The sequence below is a fragment of the Crassostrea angulata genome, chromosome 8 (assembly GCF_025612915.1).
Source record: "Crassostrea angulata isolate pt1a10 chromosome 8, ASM2561291v2, whole genome shotgun sequence".
NCBI classification, from domain to species: Eukaryota; Metazoa; Mollusca; class Bivalvia; order Ostreida; family Ostreidae; genus Magallana; species Magallana angulata.
In genome coordinates this window covers 51,680,034-51,705,077 of record NC_069118.1, presented here as the reverse complement: position 1 = coordinate 51,705,077, position 25,044 = coordinate 51,680,034, and the positions used below count along the sequence as shown (strand labels likewise).

Here is a 25,044-nt window from a genome sequence, read left to right as displayed (position 1 = left end):
ATATTTATTTACACTCTTACCGAGTACCCGGGTACTCGGTCGGAAAAATGTCTGAGTAACCGAGTACTTAAAATTGACCGATTTACATCCCTAGTATAAACACAATCATAAATATAAGGAATCGTTAACAGAAAAACGATTTTCTGATTTGTATGTGTGTTAACTGTAACAAAGTCACTGTGAAATTTTCCCCCTTTTACCACAGATGATTTTAATTTTTACGGACTTGTCCAATTCGTAAAAATATAACGCGTAAAAATTCAAATCAACCTATTTTATGACAAATTCGTAAAAAATCACAGCAGTAAAAATTACCCGTTATACGGTATATTAAAAGAGGCAGATTAAATTGACTTCAGGAAATAAAATCAATATTTACAAAGCATTTATTACACATTTGAGTCTAAGTAAAGTTCAAACTTTCAAAAACAACTTATAGGGAAGACTAAAGAATTAATTTAAAATATACACAGACTTTTAACAGTTTCATGTTTCTAATTTTTTACAGTGTAACTTAATTTTATTTTTCGCCTTGAGACGGCACATTTATTTTTTCTCTCTTCAACACACGAATTGGATCACTGGCAATTTGGTTATAGCTTTCATATAAAAGAAAACATGATAGTTCAGCGAAATATTTTATATATATTCAAACAAATGAAAGTCTTAGTTTGAAACTAAGCCCCATATCTTCAATCTAAAATCTTAAAATTCTCCAAACGTATGTTCACATTACTCGTTACTAAATATAATATCCTAATTCGGATTTCATTCAAACAGGCTGGTGCCCAATAGCGGAACTTGTAAACAAGAGGCCTACTGGCCACATTCCTCACCTGAGGAACAATAGGCATGATAAAATCAGCTTCATGGAGTCCTATTACAAAATATCTGGACAATGTGGTATAATACATGTAGATCCTATACAAAAAAATCTGTTTCCCCCTGGAGATTCTTATATTTATATTCAAGTCCCTTTTCTAACAGGATGATTTTATAGTCATATCACATTCAGCATTGCAGTTCTAAAAAAGACCCTTACAATTGTTTATATACAGGATATAAACCTACAACAAACTCTGAACCCCTTGTGAGGCCCGATTATCGCCCAGGGGCCAAATCATAAAAAAATTATAATCAGCAATACATGAAAATACTTGCATATAAGTAAAAGCATATATAATAACATTTCAGGTTTTGTGAATAATTAAAATGTCTTCCTTTGTTTAACTGAATCCCCAATGTGGACCACACTGCTCCAAAGATTGTGATTTAACAAATTTGAATCTACCTATCTGAAGTTGCTTTCACTAAAGTTACAGCTTTTCTAGGCAAATGTTTTTTTTAGAAAAAGATTTAAAGATATTTTTTCTATATATTCCTATGTAAAAATCCCCCCCCCCCTTTTGACCCCATCCTACCCCCCGTGAATCATGATTTAAATAAACTTGAAATCTTACTACCTGACGATGCTTTCAAACAAGTTTCAGCTTTCCTGTCCAAATGATTATTGAGAAGAAAAATTTTTAAAATTTACTCTATAAATTTCTATATAAAAAGTCGACCCCCCATTGTGGCCCTTCCGAACCCCCAAGGGTCATGATTTTCACAACTTTGAATTTTCACTACCTGAGGGTGCTTCCGTACAAGTTTTAGCTTTCCTGGCAGAATCGAAACTTATGTGGAAGCATCCTAAGCTGGCGTAAATTCAAGGATGTGAAAACCATGATCTTCGGGGCGTAGGGTGAGGCCACAATGGGGTGGGGGTCAATTTTTTACATAAGAATAATTAGAGTAAATCTTTAAAAAAAATCTTTTTCTCACGAACCATTAGAACTGAAAAGCTTAATCTTGTGTGGAAGTATTTTCAGGTAGTGTATATTTAGGATATGAAAATCATGACTCCCGAGGGTGGAGCCAGAATGGGGGGTTGAATTTATAGAGTAAAAAATCGCTCAGCCTTAGGATGCTTCGTGCCAAGTTCGGTTGAAATTGGCTCAGTGGTTCTTGAGAAGATGTTGAAAATGTGAAAAGTTTACAGACTGACAGACGGACGACAGTCAAAATGTGATCAGAATAGCTCACTTGAGCTTTTGGCTCAGGTGAGCTAAAAAAAAATTAGACCCCAGACCATTGACGTAACCAATTTGAAGTGCAATACATTCAAAGAATTGAAAAATGCGTCGTATTAAATGAATTAAGGACTAACTTGATATATTTACGACCTACTTAAAGATAATCCCATCTATAAATGATTTCCCAAACGGTTTAATGCGAAGAAATTATGGTTTTTAGAACCGTGGTACAAAGATTTGTGACATTATATTTCATGCATCTTGACGTTGAAATTTGCACTTAATCAACACATTCGGTTCAAAGTCTTGTGTTAAATAAAATTATTGAACTCGTGAACTGAACATACGTCAGAGTTGGACAAATTGAATGCCAGGCTTACATGTATCTGTACAATGTAATGTAAATATGTAGGTTTTTATACTAACTTTGTTTTCTGTACACATATCTCATCAAAATCTTAACATTTTTAGTTTATACATTTTTTTATTTATAGGATTTTTACTTTTTAAGTTTAGGAAGAAGTGTGGTAAAACAAGTAACCATCAGATCTACTCTGAATTTTAAGATATGATTGGTAAAGCCATAAACAGTTAGTTAGAAAAGAAAAATTCAATACAATATAACTATTAATTTTGTGTATTTTCCTATATTATTATTTAGATCTAGAGCTTTACTTCGTAAGGAATTCAGAAAAGTCTAAAAATGGCAACGACCCTCAAGCCCTCTTAACGTGATATGAAATGTTGAAAAGAAATTTCTGTGTTGTTTTTATTTCTTTTATACGTGTTCAACATAGACTGAATAGACATCTCCGAAAAAAACCTACATCTTTTACACTATAACTGAAACGGACGACATTCTCAATATCTTAATATTAGATTAGAATCTTAAAGATATCTAGAATGACAGCATTATTAATGTCCCGAATGTACATGTATGCATATATTCAAAGTATCTAAAAATGAGGCAATAGCGTGAGAAATGCCTGACGCTAACAAGATAAGTCTAAATGTGTCCAAATGTACTTCCGTGTATTTCTATGTAAATGTTCGCATTGTGTTTTTGTTGTTAATTGGGGAAATATTGTGATTTGAACAGTGTTCCTGTTTTGAGAAAATAATTAGCACTTTGATTTAATAAGCATTCAAAGCTTAGAATTTTGTTCAAAAATACAAATAGAAAAGAGCGCTATGAAACCTCAAGAACTTGGACTTATAATTTCTGATTTTCTGTATATCTGTCTGTGTCATCTGTATGATGAACATAGTCTTATTGGGCTTGAAATTTCTTAACAAACGAGATTCCAACGTTTTCCTCAATGTCTATAGTTTCCTTTTTTATTAAACTTTTATTTGGACAAAATGTGACTTATGTGATGTAAAAAGAAATAAAGTATCCATATACCAAAATCACAGAAAATGTATAAGGATCCTAGAATTCTGCATTCAGCTAAATAACCCGGATTTGTTGATTTTGACAGTTTCGTAACAAGCTATTGAAATATACCGTGAGGTATTTCTAAAACCCATCAATAACCCATTGACACTTCTTCCTTGATCTCTAGATGTTGTCTAATTTTGCAAAATTTTCAACTGAATCAGGCGGGTCTTAGATGCTTTCATAAAGATAAAGATTTTATCTATCAAAACAGCAGCAAAGATATAAAGCTTCTGATAGTCTGCATTCAGCTTAGTAGCCAAGATTTGTTGCATTTAAGTGTTTCGTAAAAAATTGTTATGCTTAGAGTTTTGGAAAACAGATTTTTGTTGCTTTCCTTAGTTTTAGTATCTGAAGTGTATGTGAACAATTTTCTTCGTCTTTAGAACGTTACATTGATATTCAAAGAGAGAGTTCATGCTTACACCATATTGATACAATATACAATTAAAAATTCCATATAATATATTTATTATGATTCACAATGATAAAGTAAAAACTTGTTTTCATTTAATCTTTAAATTAATCTTTTTTTTTCCTGTGTTCATATTTGTTGCATAAACAATTAAAAACACAGGTCTAAAGTCTATTTAAAAGTGTTATGTCTATACTACTTGCCATAGTATTTGTTTGTATTATTGCCTGTACTTATTTTCATATAACATCGTGTGTTTACCTTTGCCAGACAAGTTTAGTAAGGTGTAAAATATATGCGTTTATATAAGTATAAACATATAAATATATAAGTTTGAATTTCGTTATAGAGTGTGAGATGGTTCGTCAAAAAACGTCGACTTACATAGTCATTTAAATGTTGATGTCTTCACCTCAGTTTGTATGTACTAAACATAAAAACAGCAAAAGTCTGCATAATCGTGATAGTTTATTATAAGTAATCCCATGCCACTTATTAATCTTGTTGCATGTGACTTAACTATAAATATTCATTTTTACTGTAAAATTTGGAAACTATTCTCAAGATCACATTTTTAATCAATAATAAATTAAAATAATGATGAACGAAACAGTGTCTATAAGTGAATATCATGGCAGTAAAAACAAGTTAAATCTTGATGAATATGCAAAAAATTAGAATAAATCAACTTCTTCTCTTTGAATATCAATTAAAAATAATATTTATTTTACTTTCACATCTGTTATCCAAACAAAAAAAAAGAAAAATAAATGTTTATTTTTTTTATTTTGCATAATACAATTTGTATTTGTACGTTCACCTATTTTATTACACGGTGTACATAATGTATTCTAAAATAAAGGAATAATTTCCTTAACAATTTCCTCTTCCTTGATATTATCAAAACTGTTTCCATAACGTGCTATTAATGCTCTTTCCTACGTAAGTAATGGATATACTGTTCATCGTTACCCTTTTCACAGCATGGCTTAATACTTGTGAATCACAGATCCCAGGGAACCCAGGTACTTGTTCAAATGTTTCAAATGGGTATGTGGAAATCCTTTTCATTCTTACATATCTACTTGATTTAACGAGTAACTGCCTATTAATACCGCTTGGCAAAAGTTAGATAAATTCGATAGTATATATTTATACAGAGAGCCTTTGGTTTGCTGTCCAAATTATCGAAAAGTCGGGACCTCTTGCGTAGGTAATTCATATAAACACATGTACTAACGAACTTTTTTAAATTAATTCCATAATGTGACAGATAAACGCTTTGTATACGTCTACATTGCATCTTCTCCTTCTGAAGAATGTTGGCCTGGATCACGAGGTGTTAATTGTGTTGAAGATTGTCCAAATGGGTTCTATGGACGACTCTGTAAAAAGATGTGTGAATGTCATCCATGTGATAAAGTCAACGGGTGTCGTGAGTACATTTAAAACCGAGCTGTATTCAATAATATTTCATTATTTGACAATTTAATTGAGGAGCAAACTATTTCATAAAAGAACATGTGTACAGCGTACATTCTTTAAATGCATTTGTTATTTGATACTGTATTTAAAAAGAAGCTTTTTTATGTTTTACTTCTAATATATAGTTCTCAATTGGAACTATACTCATTTAGAGGAAAATGAAGGTCCAACGAGATTTCACTGGTTTTCAATACTAATTGTGTCATTTGGTGGATTTGTAGTTTGTTGCATCTTATGCCTTTCTGTCTTTTGTATATTCAGGTAATTTTAATTCTTTAAAAATTTCTTCTTGTTTTAATATAAAAATGATTTTACTTATATCTTAACACATGTAAATGTATACACACATAAACCATGCATGCATTAATACATGAAATATCTTATCTAAATACAGATTTAGTGCCTCTGCTACACCTAATGTTCTGACCGAGAAAGGTGAAACAATTTTCTATATTTTAATGTTTATTTTCTTACATTTTACGACTTTTTCCATAACGTTGAGAAGGAATAGCAGTTGAACTTGTTTATATTTACAGACGTTCAGAATGACAAGGATCTTTCCAAAAAACTACCACATAACCTTTTGCAAAAGACAAGCACTGTTGATGTAGCCCGATCAAATGATACAGATTCAGATGCTCACTGCAAAGGCGTTTGTCAAAGGAAAGATCATTTTCCCATAAAGAAAAGCGATGAACCCAAAGATTTTCAATACTATCATATTGATCCGCTCAATGAACCTTACAATATTCTTAAACTGTCATTCAAAAATGATGTTCAAAAAATGAAAAGTGAGACACAACCTTTGCAAATACTGAGCCGTGCTCAACATGATACTTTTGAAAGAAAACGATGTCGGGAAGCTGTGGGTTTGTTATAACGGAATCAATCTTAATGTTGTATAATAAAAATTTTGTGTTTGATTCTAATACTTCAGAATAATTTAATTATTATAAAAAGGGCTAATCAAACCCTACCGCAAATCTGTCCCTCCAACTCATTGGTAAAAACAAACAGAATAATGTTAACATATTTAATATCAATATCTTTTAAGCATATCAAATAGAACCTAAGAATTCATTCATTTGAGAAATTTTTATAATAAACTTGCATGACTGGTCTTTTTATAACGTGCATGCACATTGATATATTGAATATATATTTTCAAAAAGATACGCGAAACTGTGGACGTTGCCCTTTCTGTGCATTTGTTTACATCTCTATTAATTTCCACCATTTTCCATTTAAAAACGGCACTCAAACGAAATGTGTCTATAAACGTGACACCTGTTCCATTTATAAACAGCAATAACTGCATTTAAATTTTAATATGATATATAACAAGAAAACGTTTGTTTTATAATCGATATCACATCACGACATTCATACAAGGTATCTCAGAATGACATACATGTACATGAAGAGTGCCCTTGAAAGTCCCTTTATACCAATTCAGCCTGAAAAAAGGTTTCTCTCTCAGAATTACATACATATACATGTATAGTACCTTTAAAATCCCTTTTTGTACGAATTCAGCCGGAAAAATAAAGCAATATCAAACCTTACTTAAAGTATGTTAACATTGTGGAAATAGGTCTGTAGTAGTGAGGGCACGGGCATTCTAATTGGAAGGAAAATAATTCAGCTTTTCTGATTGATTTTTTGCTCATTAGGAAAATCTGATAGCATGGTTCCTGTAAATAATTAGTTATCATATTAAATGTTATCTATTCATATTTCAATGAAACTACATGGCAACAAACTAATTCATTTTTAAAGTAGGGAAAAAAATTAAACAACAATTCTAAGTGTTCATCCTAAAAATAGAATAATTTGAGAATTATGAAATGAAATGATATAATGTTTTAACATTTTGTAATTCAAATGTCTTCCAAACAATAGAGCAGATTACATTAAACAATACTGGTTGAAATCAGTTACCAGTGACGGAACCTTAAAAGTAGAAATTGATATTTTTCAGCAGGTGCTTCATATTAATGTTAATTCTTTTGCGACTATCTTTCGTCTACAGTAAAAGACTTAAATTAAAAACCATTAAGGTAGCAAGGGACAGTTTCGAATAAAGTACCCGTCAATATTTTTGTAAAATTGAGAATTGCTGTACTTGAAGGCTTATGAGTGTTGCTAAAATTCATGAAATGATTTTTAATGATTATCATTAGTTAGAGGGGTGTCTCTTGTTGAAATTGATATGCAATATGTAGGCCCCTTATGTTAGGTACATGAGAATCAGAAGTAAAATGCAAAACCTGCGGCTATGACTGTTGTGCTGACTTTACACAGTGAAATTGCAAGTTACAGACGGGAGGTAAAATAACACGAAAAGTAGGTGGATGGGACATTGTAAACTATACAGCGGTAAGTTTCTGACATGTGATAGTGCAACATGCACGCGGAAGGTCAACCCTCTGCAGGGAATTAGCTGGGGGAGGTCTAAAAAGCTGAAAAATCATGAAAAATTAGCAAAATATGAAAGGGTCAAAATCTCATCAAAACCAGTATGTAGAGAATTTTACAGGTTTTGACTAGTAATTTTCTTCAGAAATTGGTGATTGGCCTTATAAAGAGTGAATTAAAGGTATTTGTGCTGAATGGGAACTGAGAAAATTCTAGTTACAGAGTTCCGAAGACATGCATCCCTTGGCTACAATGAATTGTATCAAAAAAACTGTCCCCTGCCACCTAAACTTTGTCAAACGGCGCTTGATCCAAAGATTTTGTCAAAGATGCGATAAAAACGTGAAAAATCGACGTAAAGTGACGAAAATTCCTGCTGTGGATATCCACCTATTTCAGTTCAGATCTGAAAATTATAATGCATTATGATAATTATTTTCCTGAAGATAATATATTTTGTAGAGCGTGAGGTAAGAATAGTTGCCGCACGTTAGCGACGTCATTTCTAGATATTTGGCGTTCTGGTATAATTTCGTAATTTAGCACTCTATTAAAATTGGCCATGATGCCCTATTTTACATTTTTTCATTATTTTTATGAAGTAACTAAATATTCTTTTTTGTAATCAATCGATTAGTATATTGGATTATTTAATGTACGATCAGTTTGTCAAGGTCTCTTTAAAAGTCATGAACGTAGCTTTATGATATAGCTCATTACCTAAGAACCTACAGTAGCTTTAACTTTTCTTTAGAGCGTATGTCTTCTGTCTATCTAAATTATTTATAAACATGTTATATGCTTTTATTGGATATTGGAACCACGTTAAGGGTGCTTTGTTCACCCGCTCTCAATTTTAGGTGGATATATCTTTTCCAGTACATTTTCTACTGACTTCTATCCATCGAAGCCAAAGATGCATCGTATCACTATTGGCAGCCTTTTTATTTCTTGATCTGGAGACAAAAGGCATTGTGTTGATGTCCCTATTTTTTTTACAACAGTTAGAAAACGTCTATTCTATGTCTGATTCAAAAAAGTGTTTTGATTGGAGCTTTTTTTCAAATTTTGAAGCATGTAAGCTATTCATAAATACACACTTTAAAATGACGTAAATTCATGATGCGCCGACGTCTCATATATATGCTATAAACATCAATATCTTGATAAGTGTTTAAAGAAATTTAATCAAAATTTTCATTCGAATTGGAATTTTGATAAAGACAATTTTAATGCATCATTTTATACAATACAGCGCAAGTGAGAAGCGCGGTGCATAGTGTGACATTACTTTGGGATCAACCCTTGTATTAATGCTAAATGTTTTGCGACTCACTTTAGTCTACAGTAAAAGACTTTAATTAACCATTAAAATTTGCCAAACGACTGTTAAGGGGAAAACAGAGCCACTGGAAAGTTTTTGAATCTTCTTTCATATAGGCCTCGATACTGTTTTAATTAGTTGGCATTATAAATAGTTATTTTAACGTAATTTTCTATGTTATGAGTGTATCGTCATTAATTTTAATCGACAAGCGACAACACTCCGAAAGCTTTGAGGAAACCTGAACTAAACCGGAAGTGGTCATGGTATCCAGAAAAGGCCAAGGTCGAAACCAAAAGGTGTCAAAAACCGCTATATCGTTCTTAACATTTAGTGAGTTAGATAGAAGTCAAAGGCAGATGAATGTCTTTACTTCATATGATCAATACATTCATGTACATTGGGTAAACACTTAGAACTTTGGTTGCAGTGTATTTTAAAAACGTAGAGTTATTTGTTTAAAGTAGAACGTATATGTATTAAGGAAATGCATGATCCAAACGTTATGAATGTATTCATCAGAACTCAATACTCTATATTACGTTTTAGTTTCAGACTCGTCGATATTAATTTTCTGAAATTTTAAGTTCTGGGAGCTTTATAATTATGCAGCCGCTCCAAGGGCCGCTCTTATGCAAGTGTATTGCATGCTCTTACGAAAACTATCTATAACGTCTTCTTTTAATGTTTAGAGTATGTTGGTTTCTGAGCTGTTGTAAATGAGAAATTAAATTTTTGTTTTTGTGGAAGTTGCAGAATAACCTATTTAGTCTCGAAATGGAGTTTAAATATATTTAGTAAAATAAAGTATATATATATATATATATATATATATATATATATATATATATATATATATATATATATATATATATATATATATATATATATATAAATATATATATATATATATATAACGTACATGCTTGCAATATACACCTCAAACTGCAAGCAGAACATTTATATAAAAAAACCAACAATTTTTATAACTTTAAAAAAAACAGCTTATCTAAGTTAAAATGGTTATCTAATAGTACTATTTTACTTCGTTAATTGTTTCGGCCTTTGAGCATCTTATTTTCTTACATAAAAATTTGTCTGCTAATGATCGATCAATGTTTAAAAAAACATTGTTTTAACCTCTTAATTGTTATATTAATATATTAGTACATGGACATTAAAACACATTCTGTGAATTCAATAAGACTTTAAAACGAGTATGGAATATTTCATTTAAGTATTTTGATGTAAAATATAAGTAAAAAATATGAATATTATACCAATAAAAGACCCATATTTTATTATACAAATCGATATTCTACAAAAGAAAAAATAAGTCTACATTATAAGTGTTTCTCAGGTATTGGATAAAGTTTGAGAAAAATTCCTCTGTACAACCCCCTAAAGAGCCCGGATTTTCTTCAATTTGAAAAACTAAACTCTGTTCTACAAAGTATTTCATCACGTTCCCAACTGCTGCCTTGAAATAATCACATCTTTTTAAAAGGGCTTTTGAATCTTCCTCAGAAATTTCATTCTTTTCGGAGATTATTTTTTTCAGATGATTTAAAAATGCATACATTAATTTTATCCAGCATATTGCAAACGCATAACCGGAGTCCAAGGAACTTTCCGATACCTTCCATTGAAACCAAGGAGTTTCTAGAATATTCCCCCAAGTGTTCATATCTCTTGCGAAAAAGCACGGCATCTTTGTATGATACAAGTTTGAGGACATATAGTCCAATACGTCGCAAACACATCCAGACAATGTTTCAGAAGATAAACATCCGTTTTCTCCATATACATGAAATAAAAATGCAGTTTTTAGAGTATAAGATGACAAGTTCATGCATTTTCTTGACATGTTAATATCACAGCTGATAAGTGACTTCAGAATCTTGTAACATTTCTTGTGGTGCTCATTCATGTTGCTTATCAGCTCACGTTCCATGCACGAAAAGGTTACAAACCAACACTTTGTACGGGCCATATGATTGATATGGCATGATTTAGGAACTACGTGGCATCCGTGTTTAAAAAGTAAATCCTTAAAACGTTTAGGAAACCCTGGCAGTTCAACTACTGACTCTAAAGAAGGATGATCCATAGCCAGCATTAGATCAACTCCAATTTTTAAACTCCCTACTGGAAAAATTTTCACCTCTGACTGAATGCTGGTATTCTCGGGTAATGTCGACTTTTGTATGTAGAAAAATTCTAGTTTTTTGCTCTCACAAGGTTCAAAAGAAATTGATCCCTTAGTATGGGGCAAAATAAATTTTACAGAAGAATTATTAAGGCTAGCCATTTCTTTTTTAATTTCCTTCCAAAAGTCAAGAACTACGAACCTCGGATTTCCTAGGAAGTCTTTATCTTTGCTTTGTTCTCCATCAAGACGAACATTAACCTTATACTGAGACGGAAAATCAACCTCTGGTTGTAATTTGATATGAGGATACCACACAGAGCAACCTGGATGCAGAGAAATTTTGTCGGGTACAGAAAGCTTCGCCAAAGTCAGCATGAAATCAAACTCGTCAGGTGCTCCTACTTTTGTGCCCTCATAAAAACTTCCTGTCGGTATTATGTCAGCCACTTCAAATTCGGGACAGCGTTGTTTTAGCTGTTGCAAAACAAATTCAATCATTTTTCTCACACCAGCCTCAATATCCGCGGTTACTATTTCGTTTACCATAACTTGAAATTCGCATTTCAATTTGAAAGCGTGCAATAGGAATTCCTCACCCATTATTACATTCATTAAATGGAAACTGGATTTTCACAATACCTTTCGTATGTTTCTACTTTCGTTTTGATTTCTTCGTCACCATTACTTAAAAGTGTTCAATTATATCCAAGTTCGTTGTTTTATCTTATAAAGAAAACGTATTCAATGTCTTTTAAAAGGTCATCAACGTTCTATTATTTTTAAGGTATTGCTAAAAATTCTTTGAAGTTTTACCTATTTAGGAACCGCTTGTAAGAGCTCTTTTGTGAAAGAGAACAGATATCTATTCGGAGGCGTTAAAACGCTTGACACATACAGATTTTATGAATAGAAAACTAAGCTCTGAATGCACAAAGTTTATGTTCTTATTAAATAGGTACTAGAGCTTTTTACTCCGGTCTTAAAAGATGTTCTTGACAACGCTATATAAATATTCCGACAAGCTCCTAATCATTGTTTTTAAAAAAGACATATCTGACAGAAAACCAGATCTACACATGTTGAGCAGTATCATACACGATTTAAGATTGTTTTGGTCACGTTTTTTTACTGAAGGTGTGCGTTGAGCATTTCTGAAAATAAAGTGTTTGACAGAAAAATTAAAAAAAAAAAACAATATTGGTTTAACAATTAACAGTGATGGCGGATTCAATACACCATATAAGCAATGACAATACTATGATTTTGGGTATAGATTTACACATTGAATCTAATGTAATAGATGTAGCATATTTGCGATTAACAGAAACTGCACATAACCAACACAGCGTTTTACAAACCGTATAATAGAAAGGACCAATGATCCGAACACAACCTATAAAAAAAAGTGACGAATTTTAATGCATTAATTTATAATGGGCAACAAAATAATAAAAACATGAGAGAAAATATAATTTATCATTATAAAATAATTTTTTTAACGGATTTTTTTACAAAAATAAATTTCTTCTAGCGAGAATTTGACATTAAAAAACATACTTACCATTTATTCCACTAAAATGCTCAATAAAATTCTGCAACCTTTGACATCGTTAAACACGTATTTTTGTATAAATAAAATATATACCATCATAGCATTGCCTGTTCATAATCAATATGGTTTTTTTACTTAATCAAAAATCACATATTTCTAAAGGTTAAACAATTTCATTGCAAATATGTTTCATGACCAATTGTCTTTTACTATTTTTTAGAGTACCGTAACATTATATAAATAGTGCCAGTTTGGGAGGGTAACAGTTGAAATTGACACCCCTCGAAAACCATTGTCAACCGACGCGAAGCGGAGGTTGACAATGGTTTTCGAAGGGGTGTCAATTTCAACTGTTATCCTCCCAAACAGGCACTATTTATTTTGTTATAATGAATGTCTTAATTTTTAAGAAAATTTTACGGCTTTTATATAGGAATAACGTGAATTCTACAGCAAACCGTACGCGCATAATTTTTGCGCATGTAACAATTTTTAATGTTACCCATTGCTAAGTGCGTTGCTAACGCTGAGGGTAATAGAAAGGATTATGAACTGCGTCTTAACCAATCAGATTTCAGTATTTAACATAAAAGTACAACAAAATCTGATATACTCTCTTGGAAAATAGCAACTTTGCAATTTTTTTTAACCGATGATTTAAAAAACACTAAGAATAAAACAGGATAGGGGTAACATGAAAAGAAAGGCAACTGCAAGTTGATTATATTCAGATGTAGAATAGCAACATAAAAATGGTGCCTGTTTTGGTGAGTAACAGTTGAAATTGACACCCCTGAGAAAACCATTGTCAACCGACGCGAAGCGTTGGTTGACAATGGTGTCAATATCAACTGTTACCTACCCAAACAGGCACTAATTGGTTTATTATACTGAATGTCTTCATTTTGAAGATAAATTTAATGATTTTAATCATTTAATAGTTTATCAACAAATAAACTTCAATTCTACGGCAAATGGCACGCGCATAATTTACGCGCACGTAACAATTCTACTTCATAACTTTACAACAAAGGCTGAAAGAAATAGTATGAATGTGGCAATGGGTGTCATCTTGGACATATTATGAATTTATGTTTCTCAATATTGATTTTGTTTTACCTTCAGCAAAATATAGAAATATTAATAAAGTGTGTTGTACATGTAGTGCTTAAATGCATTAGCAAATACTCATATTGAAGTCATCATATGTATATTGCTCTTACTAACGTGAATCTTCTGTGTTGCTGGAGATGTGTGCAATATTCTTCCTGTTGATCCATAAACTTCAGTTTCTGAACTTAAAAACCTGAAATGAAATGTATTATTATACTTTCATGTTAGATACTGAAATCTGATTGGTTATGACGCAGTGCCCAAATAGGTTTTCTGTAATTTTTCGGTAATGTCTTGTGTATCAAATAAACGTTTGAATTTTAGAATTAATATCAATCGATTCTTACTCTGATGATGTATTTGCAACACAGCTTGATTCATACTTTCTTCTATGATAACCAAATGGACATTTTTTAACACACGCATACCCTAGATAAGAATAAAACAAGTTATAGAACTCAAATATCATGATCTGATATTTACATCTACCAAGTATTATTCCCTCTATTTCTAACGGAAACTTATAGTTTAATTTAATTAATTAAATAGTATAATTCATAACTCTAAAGAAACAGCCAGACTGAAATCTACACGCCCCGTTTATCGATTGGTCGAAATTTACAGCAACTGAAACTGACAACAGAAAGTGATAGGACTGAAATTGACACGCTGTCGAAACCTACAGCTACCTAAGAAAAATCACGGACCGCACGATATAATCATAATTATGTCAAACTCAAAGTCTCACAGGAGACGATTTGGCTGTTTCTTTTAGCTAACGTACTTATGTACATTAACAGATATTTAATGAAATTTACTTACTTTTCTTAATCAATTTATCAATAAGTTAAAAGGAGGATGTCGATATAAACAAAAAAATGCTTTCTTTGATAATTTATGCGGATTATGAAGGTAGCGGTCATTGCAGAAAAAAATATACCTAACCCGCTAACGCGGGTTATGTATTTTTTCTGCATATCGCTACTTTCATATCCCGAATGAATCACCCAAGAAAGCATTTAATTGTTTAAATGTATCCTAGCTTTACATATCTATATATTTGTATGGAAAAGGGTCCTGACAAATGAATACATCTTTATCCTATGTTTTGGGAAGGATATGAATTAATAATTACATATTTTTTTTCACTTTCTCTATGTTTCGACTTGACATGGTTAGATATGAATTTCTAAATGATAACCTTTAACAATAATAATTATGCAAATCATTCTAGTTTCATAACCTGTATACATGCACATTATCAATAATACATGTACATGCACCTTGTCGCTTCAATCTGAAACTGGCTTGATTTGGTATTTTATAAATCCAGAACAAATGATGGTATCAAATAAATAAAAAATGAAAGAAGAGATGACAATAATTTAAATTAAATATTAATACCACGTAAAAACTACCATGTTTTTTTTTTCATAATGTACTGTATTTTCTATATGTACCAGTAATCATGATAAACTATAATATTCATTTTGTATGTATATACATGTACAGCTGACATTGTTTTGCTACATTCTATATTTTACCAGATAGATAAGGAAGCATATGCCAAATACTTTCCAAAATATTAAATTACATTTAAGTTGTTAAAAAGATGTACAGAAATTGCCAGTACATATAGCAGCTAATATTAAAACTTAGTAGGAAACCTTCTCTGCATAGGTTGATATCCTCCCACAAGATTATCAATAATACAAATAGATATATTTCTTGTACAAAGAAAAGACAAGAACTATTTGATGATGCCTGGGAAAACAGAAAGGAATTATTCTCTCTCTCTCTCTCTCACTCTCTCTCTCTCTCTCTCTCTCTCTCTCTCTCTCTCTCTCTCTCTCTCTCTCTCTCTCTCATATCTATCAAGTTAATATGGAATTTGTTATGATTTATGTTACATGAATACTTAATTATTAATAATTTAGTAAAAAAAAAATCAGTAAGATTTACATGGGTTCAGTTCCTCATCTTCAGGGCATGTAAAGTAGGAACATCCATTGCATTAGTTTCGTACTTGGGTCGATAGCAAGATTTGTTTGTATTGCATTAGTTTCGTACTTGGGTCGATAGCAAGATTTGTTTGTAAAAGTCTGAAGACTCTCTACGGACACATATCCGTCAGTGTGCCTACATCGACAGCTGCGATCCTCGCGGGAACTACCTTCTTTACAGGTTTCCTCCCCTAAGCCATTGCACAGTGACTTTGTGTAAGCACAGGTGCGCTTCCGGAATTCGTTGGACATCTGTCCAAACGGTTGGTAAAGTGTCCTTGGACATTCAGTTGATAAAATGGATGAATGTTCTTTTGACAAAACTGGATAATAACCTACATGTAATGTACAAAAGAAATAGATTAAAATGTGATTTTAGGAATTGCGTCCAAGATTTAAAAAAAATATATATCACACTGTAACATCATGAGTGATGTGTATGGAATCCGGATAGAGTCATTCAGTTCCCTATAGCATAGTCGCACTATCGAGGTTTGCGTCGATAATGTGATTATACGATGAACTACATGATCAAATCCGGATTAAATTGATGTGTGTATCATTAATACACACTGAAGATTTATGCAATGTACATTTTTAAACACCAGAGGTTCGGGGTTTTTCTCGGAGACTTCTAACAGGAAGTTTTTTTTCAAAATTGGCACTTATAGAGAGAAAAACTTGTCGCCAATTACCAATTGGCTTCATGTGTTATTTGTCCTTATACATATACTTCATTCTAGCATTTCATAAAAAACAGAAAGTTTATTCTTTTATTTCCTGGTCTAAAACCAGGCTATTTTTTCGCACAGATATTGACAAACACAATTTTTTCATTGCACATTAGTTAATTGTAGAACTTGTGAGATTATTGCTTTCAACGTGTTAAGTCTGAAACACTCATTACTTAGTAGTTATAAGATAAAAGGTTGTTAGAATTGTTTTTTTTATTCTACGCATTTGTAGTCAACTGAAACTCACCTTTTGCAATGTATGTTGGTTTAAGACATATTTCAATAATTTCCCCCTCCAGATCGTTTAAACAATGATACCACAAAGGGTTCTCCTTACAATACAACCAAGATCGGGTCTCCCAGCTTCCCACAGATGGGCACAATATAGCCCAGGAAGCATTGTACTGTAATAAATTCATTAATTTCTTTTATACATGTAGAAAAACGAAATTAAAATATGATATACATTTTTTGAAAGTTATTTGTATAATGTTTAGTCACAAACCAAAGCATTAATTTACTGTCTCGAAATTAATAACATTATTTGTATAAATTGATAGAATTATGTCTGTTATTTTTAGGAGGTACTATTTTTGTTTTTTAAATAATTTCAATTACTTCAATAATTAAGTTTGTATAATATACAAATTTCTATGATTAAACATTTCTAAAATTAAACCTTTAAATAACATTGATATTTACTGTTTATTTATCAATATAATATATATAATTACCTCTTTCAAAAGTAATATGATAAGCCAATTTGAAATTTTATCCATAGTTTCGTCGCTTAAGTTCGATGCCAAAGTCTAAATAAACTCAAATGTTTAATTTATTTTATGTTAATTTTTGTTCAAACTTTGGACTTATGACTCGTTGTGAATTCAAGTGGTTTGAATTATTTAATCCTTGAACTTATCAAATGGAAGTGATATTCAAGAACACCCTTGTACCTTGACGGTCATTCTATCAATGCAACAAATGACCGATTGATTGCCTTTAAGTAATCTGACAGAGGAATAGGAAGTATTCAATTTGATCATTTTTATTGATCGACTTTAAAGTTGTTTCCCGAGTGAAAAAATATTGAGAATTTGGGACATAAATTAGGAGATAGTCATCGCTTTTAATTTTTTGGTAGAAATTAAATTTGTGGTTTACGAAGTAAGACTGAAGATATTTAACTGTTTAACTTAAAGGCGTTCTGTTGGAACCCCATCTCCGACCCCCCCCCCCCCCCCCAATGCTGTTACAAGTAAAAAAAAAATCAAGAAACGTTGTAATTTACGAAAGTTTTCACATAATGCGAATGCTTGAGGTACAAATATGCGGGGTTCTGTATCTTTCGTGCTAACCTTACATGTACCGACCCTTTACTTTCAGATTCTGTTATTGATTTGCCAAAAACTTAATGTTGATTTGGGTCGCCAAATTTTATTTTTGCAGCGGTTCTTAAATTATGGCATGGATTTTCTGTATTGTCTTTCATTGAGACAACGACTTATGTACGACTAAAATCGCCATGTGTCTTTTCTAGAAACCTTTTTATTGTCACACTATGCACAAAAACATGCATGGTCGACCCGACCGATTCCGGATCACATAAATAACAAATTAATTACATCACATCCTCCACCTTACTTTACAACTGTTTTAAAAAATAAATGAATCTAAGGACAGCATAATAAATTTCCCTATTAAACTATTCTAACTTGCATATTTCTTCTTACATGTACATAAACTGATGTTACCTGTATCGAATAGGTAGAATACCTTGATTATAACAGAATTACAGAATTAAAGACGTTCATTGCGGGGCGCTCTGTCCGATATATGACAAATACTGGAATCCCTGAGATTATTCCCTTGTTTTTAAAACCCAGCCTCATGAAACCTCAAACAAATAATACGCGTTAGCCGCTTTGCCAGAATTTGCATGGAATAAACTTTTATGTGAGTTTTGTTTGCATCAGCACCGAAGGTCTGATTCCAACTGATGATAATTCACAAATTTAAAATCATATAATTATATTAATGAACAATGAAAATAAGACAATGAAAGATTAATATTATTACATTTTAGCACCATGTACGTAAAAGGATTAATAATATGAGAGATGAAGTGTCTTTAAATATAAACAGAAGTCGGTTAAAATATTAGTGTCCATCTTTGACTGTACCTCAGGTGGGACTAAATGTTTTTTAAACAGTTGTTGAAATAGAGGAACAGTTTTTGTAGCAATTAAAACAAAGTCCGAAAAAGTTAATTTCCAAAAAAAAAAAAAGCGTGAATAAATTTATCACCTTTGTAAATGTACATTTGTACTTGTGTGCTTAATTAAACATATTTCAACAAAACAGACAGTTTAACAAAATGATTGCTATTTAAGGAATAAGGAATCATTCTTTGAAATTTATGAGGGGATCACATACGGTCAGGGTGACCAAATTCAGAATCATTGGGGTAAAAATGACGCATTGAAATGCTTCCTTATCACTCATATGATGCTTAAAAATTGTACGATAAACTATTAAAAATATGAAAAATAGTCTTTGATGAAATGTATCGAGCTATACATGTACTTTACAAGATCGATTGATAGTATTAACACAGACTAGACAGAGAAAATTGTAAATATTTGTTTGATTCGTTTTAAGATATATTTCAATTAGTTTCTAGACACGCATAAATTGACATGACCTAGCAAACTTTGTTAATGCACTGTAACAACAATTTAAAGAATCGTTTTAGAGGTACAGGTATCAAAATCAGATTCCCACGCCGTGTTAACAGACTATCGAGTACATGTACCAACAATATGTTTACCAAGTTCCTTTTCAAAACACAAACTGTGAGTTATCCTGGAATAGACAAATATAGGGCGGGTGCCTCCCCATTAAGAGGGTCCGGAATCGACAAATAAAGGGTGGGTGCCTCCCCATTAAGAGGGTTCCACGGTTGTATCTATTTTCAGACTATATTGATCTCCTGAAAAGAAAAGTTCTGAGTAAAGATATAGTAAAATACTGACTTTAAAAAGCTTCTGAAATTTATCTTTATACTATATACATGTAACAGTGTATAAATAAATCCATGTGATTAAATACATAGACCGGTTATGTACTCGTATGATTCACTTGGTAGGACGATATCGTTTCTATAACTTTAGTTCACCAAACGCAACAGTCATAGAAATCACTATAATTACGATGATATTATTATAATTGTGTCATTTACTATCAGAAATATAGTTTAGATTATTCAAACTCTTCCATGTCTTGGGAGTAGAAACATGCTTTAACATGGTTGCGACTCATACCCCCGTCAATTTTTTTTCGTAGCTGATCTTTTTATTGTATGTATAATTTAGATCTTGAAAATCACCGTATTTTGCAAATGCAAAAAAAGAAACAATCAATTCTAAATATCGTACTGAGTGGAATGGCGTTTGTAGCGGAGTGTGATCTTTCAGACAATTCATCCTAATATCTCCACCTTCCATTCAAATGTTGATTTTTTTTTAAATGTCAACGCGTAGGTAGAGTTGATCGAATATTTCCGTGTGTTATTTTTCACTACCAATTAGCTGATGCATTAGTCAATTAAACATTTCAAGCAATAAACGATTTTCTACTTCTAATCCTCAATTATTAGTTTGACCCTACAGATGCTTCCTGTATTATATATATTTGATTATTTGAAGCAGAAAATGTTTTGTAAGATTCTAATTAAGGAAATGAAGAGAGAGAGAGAGAGAGAGAGAGAGAGAGAGAGAGAGAGAGAGAGAGAGAGAGAGAGAGAGGGGGGGGGGGTAAAGTTAGAGATAAAGCGGGAAATTAAATTTCTAATCCAATCCAATTGATCTTTAATCTGTGCGAAATTCATTGTGTACGTTTTGTGTCTAAAGAAATGCCTCCGGTTTACATGCACAGTATAAACACTTGTAAATGTACCTCACTTTTTCATCAACGTTTAATTCGTTCATTAATTGTTCTCTTTAACCTATGCGTTTAAATATAACAAAATATATCCCATCACTTTTACGCAGATATTTAGACATTCTGATACATTATACTATCAACATCGGATTACATTAATTTCTTCCTTCAAATTTTTTGTGGTAATCGGGCCATAAATTTCAATATTGACATATTGATTTTACATTTTAGAAAATAATGCACAGCGTATTAAATATTGATCTGTCAAGTGCAATTCAATTTTCAAAATTATTTTCTAGTATTAACTGGCGTCTCTCGGTTAAGTAGCGAAACGTTTATTTCATTTTCTTCCATTAATATGTGGGCCCTCATATTCTACTTATCTTTAAGTATGGATGTCACTGTTTCATTCAATGAACAAAGAAGATCGGAAATCCGCAATAACAACAGGTACTTTCTTTACCTATAAGCTGTTTTAAAGAAATTCGAGACCTTAATTATCTTTTTCACGACTCGACGCGCAATACAAAAGGTGTTGTAAATGGCGATATATATATTTTTTTTCATTGTAATTTGAAATACACAAGTTCACAGTACACAAAAAAGTCGCCGACAATTGGGGGTTTAAAAAAATCTAAATAAGTTCTTCAAATGTGTTTGGAATTGATTAGACCCACTTCTTTAGTTGATTAACTTCGTGAGATAGTCAGAGAGAGAAAAAAGTTGTGTTTTTTTAAACTTTAACATTTTTACAATGCCTTTAAGGTAGATTACTCACTCAAGGAAACCAAACTGGTCTTAACGGAAGGACGATTCCCAGATCATTCAAATGGTCATTGTTGTCAAAGGATTAACTTCACCAGGTCATGTTTGTGAGTTTTGGGAATTAAGGATAACGGCTACTTAAAATTCGCAGCAGTTCTTGAACAAATATCTTATCTGTAATATATTGGCTCTGAGTGGCAACCTGGAGGTTTAATACTGTTGGACAGGAATGGACACTCTCACAATGGACTTAGATTCAAGTAAATTAAGTCCTTAAGTTTCGGATAACTTCTGATGGAGGCGGTCAAGTACCTCTCCATTTTGCACGTTATTGTACCAGTATCCGTATTGTCCGGCGACAGCCGAATGGAATTGTAAAGATTGTTCTGGCAAACGTTTAGTAAGTATTTCATAAGTCATAAGTTCAATTAATTGTTTACAAGATAAAACTTTTGACGCATCGAGCACTAAGTACTAGAGTCACATCGCATAATTTTGGAAGACTCGTTTCGTATAAAAGCTTAAAGTCAAATTATCTTTTTAATCTGTAAAATTACCTTTGTTAAGGTATATATTACGAAATCGCATATATCTTATGATGTTTTTATTTTTAGAAAAACCCGAATATTTTGTTATTTAAACGGCTATTTCTATATTCATCTTAATCACTAACTATATGTATCTATGTTATTGAAATGGGGGTGGGGGGGTCAACAATTGTAAGGTGCGTTGTTTGTTTGTTGTTTTTAAATTGAAGTGACAAATCATTGCTGAATAGATAATCGATAAATTTTATATTATTCTATTGGCTACATAACCTACAGTGATTTTTATGCATTGTTATTACATATTTAAAAAATACCATGTTTTCATACGTACATGTATCATATTCGTCTAAACATAGTTTCCGCGTTGCGTAATCGGAATCAATTTTCACTGATAAATTTAAACTTGAATATACAATGGAATTTTGAATGTATTTAAAATCTCTGAGTCTCTGAATTTTTTTAAAAGACTTCTTAAAAAGACCAAGTTTTGCAAAGACAAAATTATTTTTATTACTCTGTATTGAGCGTGCGGTGTCCCATACATTTATTCATACTGGGCCTATCTATGTACAAGCTTCTCCATGCGACGACTTACATTTCTCTAGATATCACTGCATTCTAATTATGATATTAGATTGTAAGAGTCTAATATATCTACGTGCATAGCGTATCATAAGAAAATGGTTTTTCAAGTCTAATTTTGATGATATTGAGAATGACGCACGGGCTGGGTTACGCGGTGTGTCTGCTTGGAAATAATACAACTTCTCATGTATATGTATCAAGACTACGTATAGAAAATATGCTTCCGACATTTTGACAAATTAATTATTTACATCGAGATTGTAGGTTTTGTAGATGTCACAAGATTTCCATGCAGGGAACAGTCGAATAGTCCCTATTTCTCTTTAAAAAGCCATCTGAAAATGACATGATAATACACAACGCGTTCATTATCCCATTGCCCCTTATGATGCTACAAACTTCTATTACAAACGCATAAACACACGAACTCTGTACGCGGCTGCCGGCCAGAACATAATGATATACATTTAGTTAAATAAGTTTTATAAAACAATTTAAATATCGTCACAGTTATCGGTGCGGTTGTGTACTAATCACCTCCGTATCATAAAAACAGAAGCACATTATTAAGATTTTAGGAAGAATATACAAGTTCATTTTAAAGTTTTAACAGTACATTTTGAACCGCTAATGCAGTTATGACTACACAAGGATAATTAGGCTATCCAAGAAGTTTATAAGACGCAAACAAGAGCATGTACTATTAGCGACAACTCGTTTAAATCCTATTATATATTCAATAAATTATCTGAAAGGACTATTTTCTTTCCAATTATATCTATTTTATCTATTTATATCAGCGAGTCTTGCATGAAAAATTCTAAAAGAAGACAATTATATGATTGTTAAACTCATTATCTAATTCAAAAACGGCTATGATAATTATCAATACAAACATTTCAAAATGAACATTTTCTCAAATAGATTTCGTCACCTTGTTGGCTTTACTTTTAAGAAGTATTCGCTTTAAAAAAATTATATTTTGGAACACAAATAAATGAGACGCCTTTTTTTACTCTAATTTACATTTCAGATAACATCAACATGGCGGGCAGACGACAGCCTCGCATGCAAAGTGAAGGTGACGTCATCGGCATGAGTGGGGAAGTCTTATCGAGCACAAGCATAAAAAACGAGTTGGAGAAATGGAAACTTATGAATGAAATGCACTCACTTATATGTGACGAAAAACAAAGCACGATGAGTAATAGCAGAAAGTTACGAAAGTTGAAGGATGACGTAACAAAAATGTTGGCAGAGAGTTGTGTATATAAACTGCACGGATTTCAACGATACGACCCGTTTTTAGCCGATTCTGAAACCAACGAGAAAAATGAAGAAAAAAGAACTACTGTGTCGAATGAACTAAATAAATCTGATTCTTCTGGAACACTTCCATCAATCAGTGAGACTGGGTCCTATGTGAAATCCAATTTGAAATCGTACGATAAAAAGGAAGTTAAAATGGTTGACGTAGTGTCAATGACAATCGCCAAAACTTTACCTTCTGTTGACATCTCAGAAAAAACATCATCAAATTTTGATGAAAATGACGTTGAAAATGAAGGCGAAAACTCCAAATCTAGTGTTATATCACCTTTAGCCATGAGCTTTCATGGTATGGTATTATGGCGGCAGAAAATACGTGACAGAATAATAGAGAAAGAGAAGGCGAAAAGGGAGCCCCCTGTCCGATACCACCCAAAAGTAGAAACTCAGACTGTAACAAATCGTTACAAGCAAATGTTTCCTGGAAATTGTAGGACGTACTTCGCGATGAAAAAATTTGTGGAAAAGGAAGCAGACACAATGATTAATAAGGTAGACTCTCCCTTGTATTACAAAAAGATTTCTCATCTAGAGAAGCTGAAAAAGAAATGTCAGATTCCCGAAATCATTCGAAGAGATCGCTCAACATCAGCTATTTTCAAAGATTTCAAAAGCTACAAAGCCAAAAAAGTAACTGACAAAAACCAGAAAGTTGCTGATTGGCAAACGGCTTCATGAGAATATGATCGGCTTGTTCATAAATGATATTTGTACGAAAAAGGATGATTGATTACCCTTCACAAATATTGTATGTAAAAGTTATATATAGTAGTTTAAATAACATGGCTCTTCCACGAAAAATGTGTTCACGACATTTTTTAACGGTTTTAAAGTCAATTTACTAATTACCTAAATATATATACATATTAAAGATTTAATGTTTGTTTTCTCTAATAATGATAAAACAATTTATATATCAGCTCATGTACTATCAACCTTGGAGATATTTACAAGCATATCGTGGTTTTCATTTTTATATGCCGATAGTTAGATGTTTGCAGACTGTGTCTCAAAAATAATTACAGATCAATTATATGTTTTAATTCTAAATTGCTAAGTAAAACACCCTGGCTGTAAATTTCTTTAATTTGTCACATCAAATGTTCCATTTTTAATAACAAGAAGTTGATATTTGTATTAAGGATAATTTTATCACACAAAGTATTATA

General features: G+C 31.9%; 4 protein-coding genes across 5 annotated transcripts; 2 read left to right on the top strand and 2 right to left on the bottom strand.

Moving 5' to 3' along the window:
• The first annotated feature begins 4,847 nt into the window (after nt 1-4,847).
• On the top strand, nt 4,848-6,328 carry LOC128161346 (scavenger receptor class F member 2-like). The gene is made up of 6 exons (XM_052824623.1): nt 4,848-4,978; nt 5,089-5,141; nt 5,247-5,363; nt 5,539-5,674; nt 5,808-5,848; nt 5,950-6,328. The coding sequence occupies exons 1-6, from the start codon at nt 4,878-4,880 to the stop codon at nt 6,291-6,293; spliced, it is 792 nt and encodes a 263-aa protein (XP_052680583.1). The 5' UTR covers nt 4,848-4,877; the 3' UTR covers nt 6,294-6,328.
• Nucleotides 6,329-10,438: 4,110 nt separating this feature from the next.
• Nucleotides 10,439-12,486, bottom strand: LOC128161332 (cyclic GMP-AMP synthase-like). 2 transcript variants are annotated; one of them, XM_052824610.1, is made up of 3 exons: nt 12,121-12,486; nt 11,947-12,030; nt 10,439-11,781 (listed from the first exon to the last, which is right to left on the bottom strand). In XM_052824610.1, exon 3 carries the CDS (start codon nt 11,680-11,682, stop codon nt 10,474-10,476), a length of 1,209 nt encoding a protein of 402 aa, XP_052680570.1. In that variant the 5' UTR covers nt 11,683-11,781; nt 11,947-12,030; nt 12,121-12,486; the 3' UTR covers nt 10,439-10,473. The 2 variants fall into 2 exon arrangements, with proteins under 2 accessions (XP_052680570.1, XP_052680569.1); XM_052824609.1 differs by having other exon boundaries at nt 10,439-12,030; nt 12,121-12,485.
• A 721-nt stretch (nt 12,487-13,207) lies between these two features.
• On the bottom strand, nt 13,208-17,504 carry LOC128161352 (uncharacterized). The gene is made up of 6 exons (XM_052824629.1): nt 17,444-17,504; nt 16,957-17,113; nt 16,034-16,310; nt 15,935-15,984; nt 14,320-14,401; nt 13,208-14,165 (listed from the first exon to the last, which is right to left on the bottom strand). Exons 1-6 carry the CDS (start codon nt 17,486-17,488, stop codon nt 14,048-14,050), a joined length of 729 nt encoding a protein of 242 aa, XP_052680589.1. The 5' UTR covers nt 17,489-17,504; the 3' UTR covers nt 13,208-14,047.
• A 4,104-nt stretch (nt 17,505-21,608) lies between these two features.
• LOC128161342 (uncharacterized) lies at nt 21,609-24,676 on the top strand. Its single transcript, XM_052824617.1, has 2 exons — nt 21,609-21,813; nt 23,580-24,676. Exon 2 carries the CDS (start codon nt 23,591-23,593, stop codon nt 24,551-24,553), a length of 963 nt encoding a protein of 320 aa, XP_052680577.1. The 5' UTR covers nt 21,609-21,813; nt 23,580-23,590; the 3' UTR covers nt 24,554-24,676.
• Nucleotides 24,677-25,044: the final 368 nt, after the last annotated feature.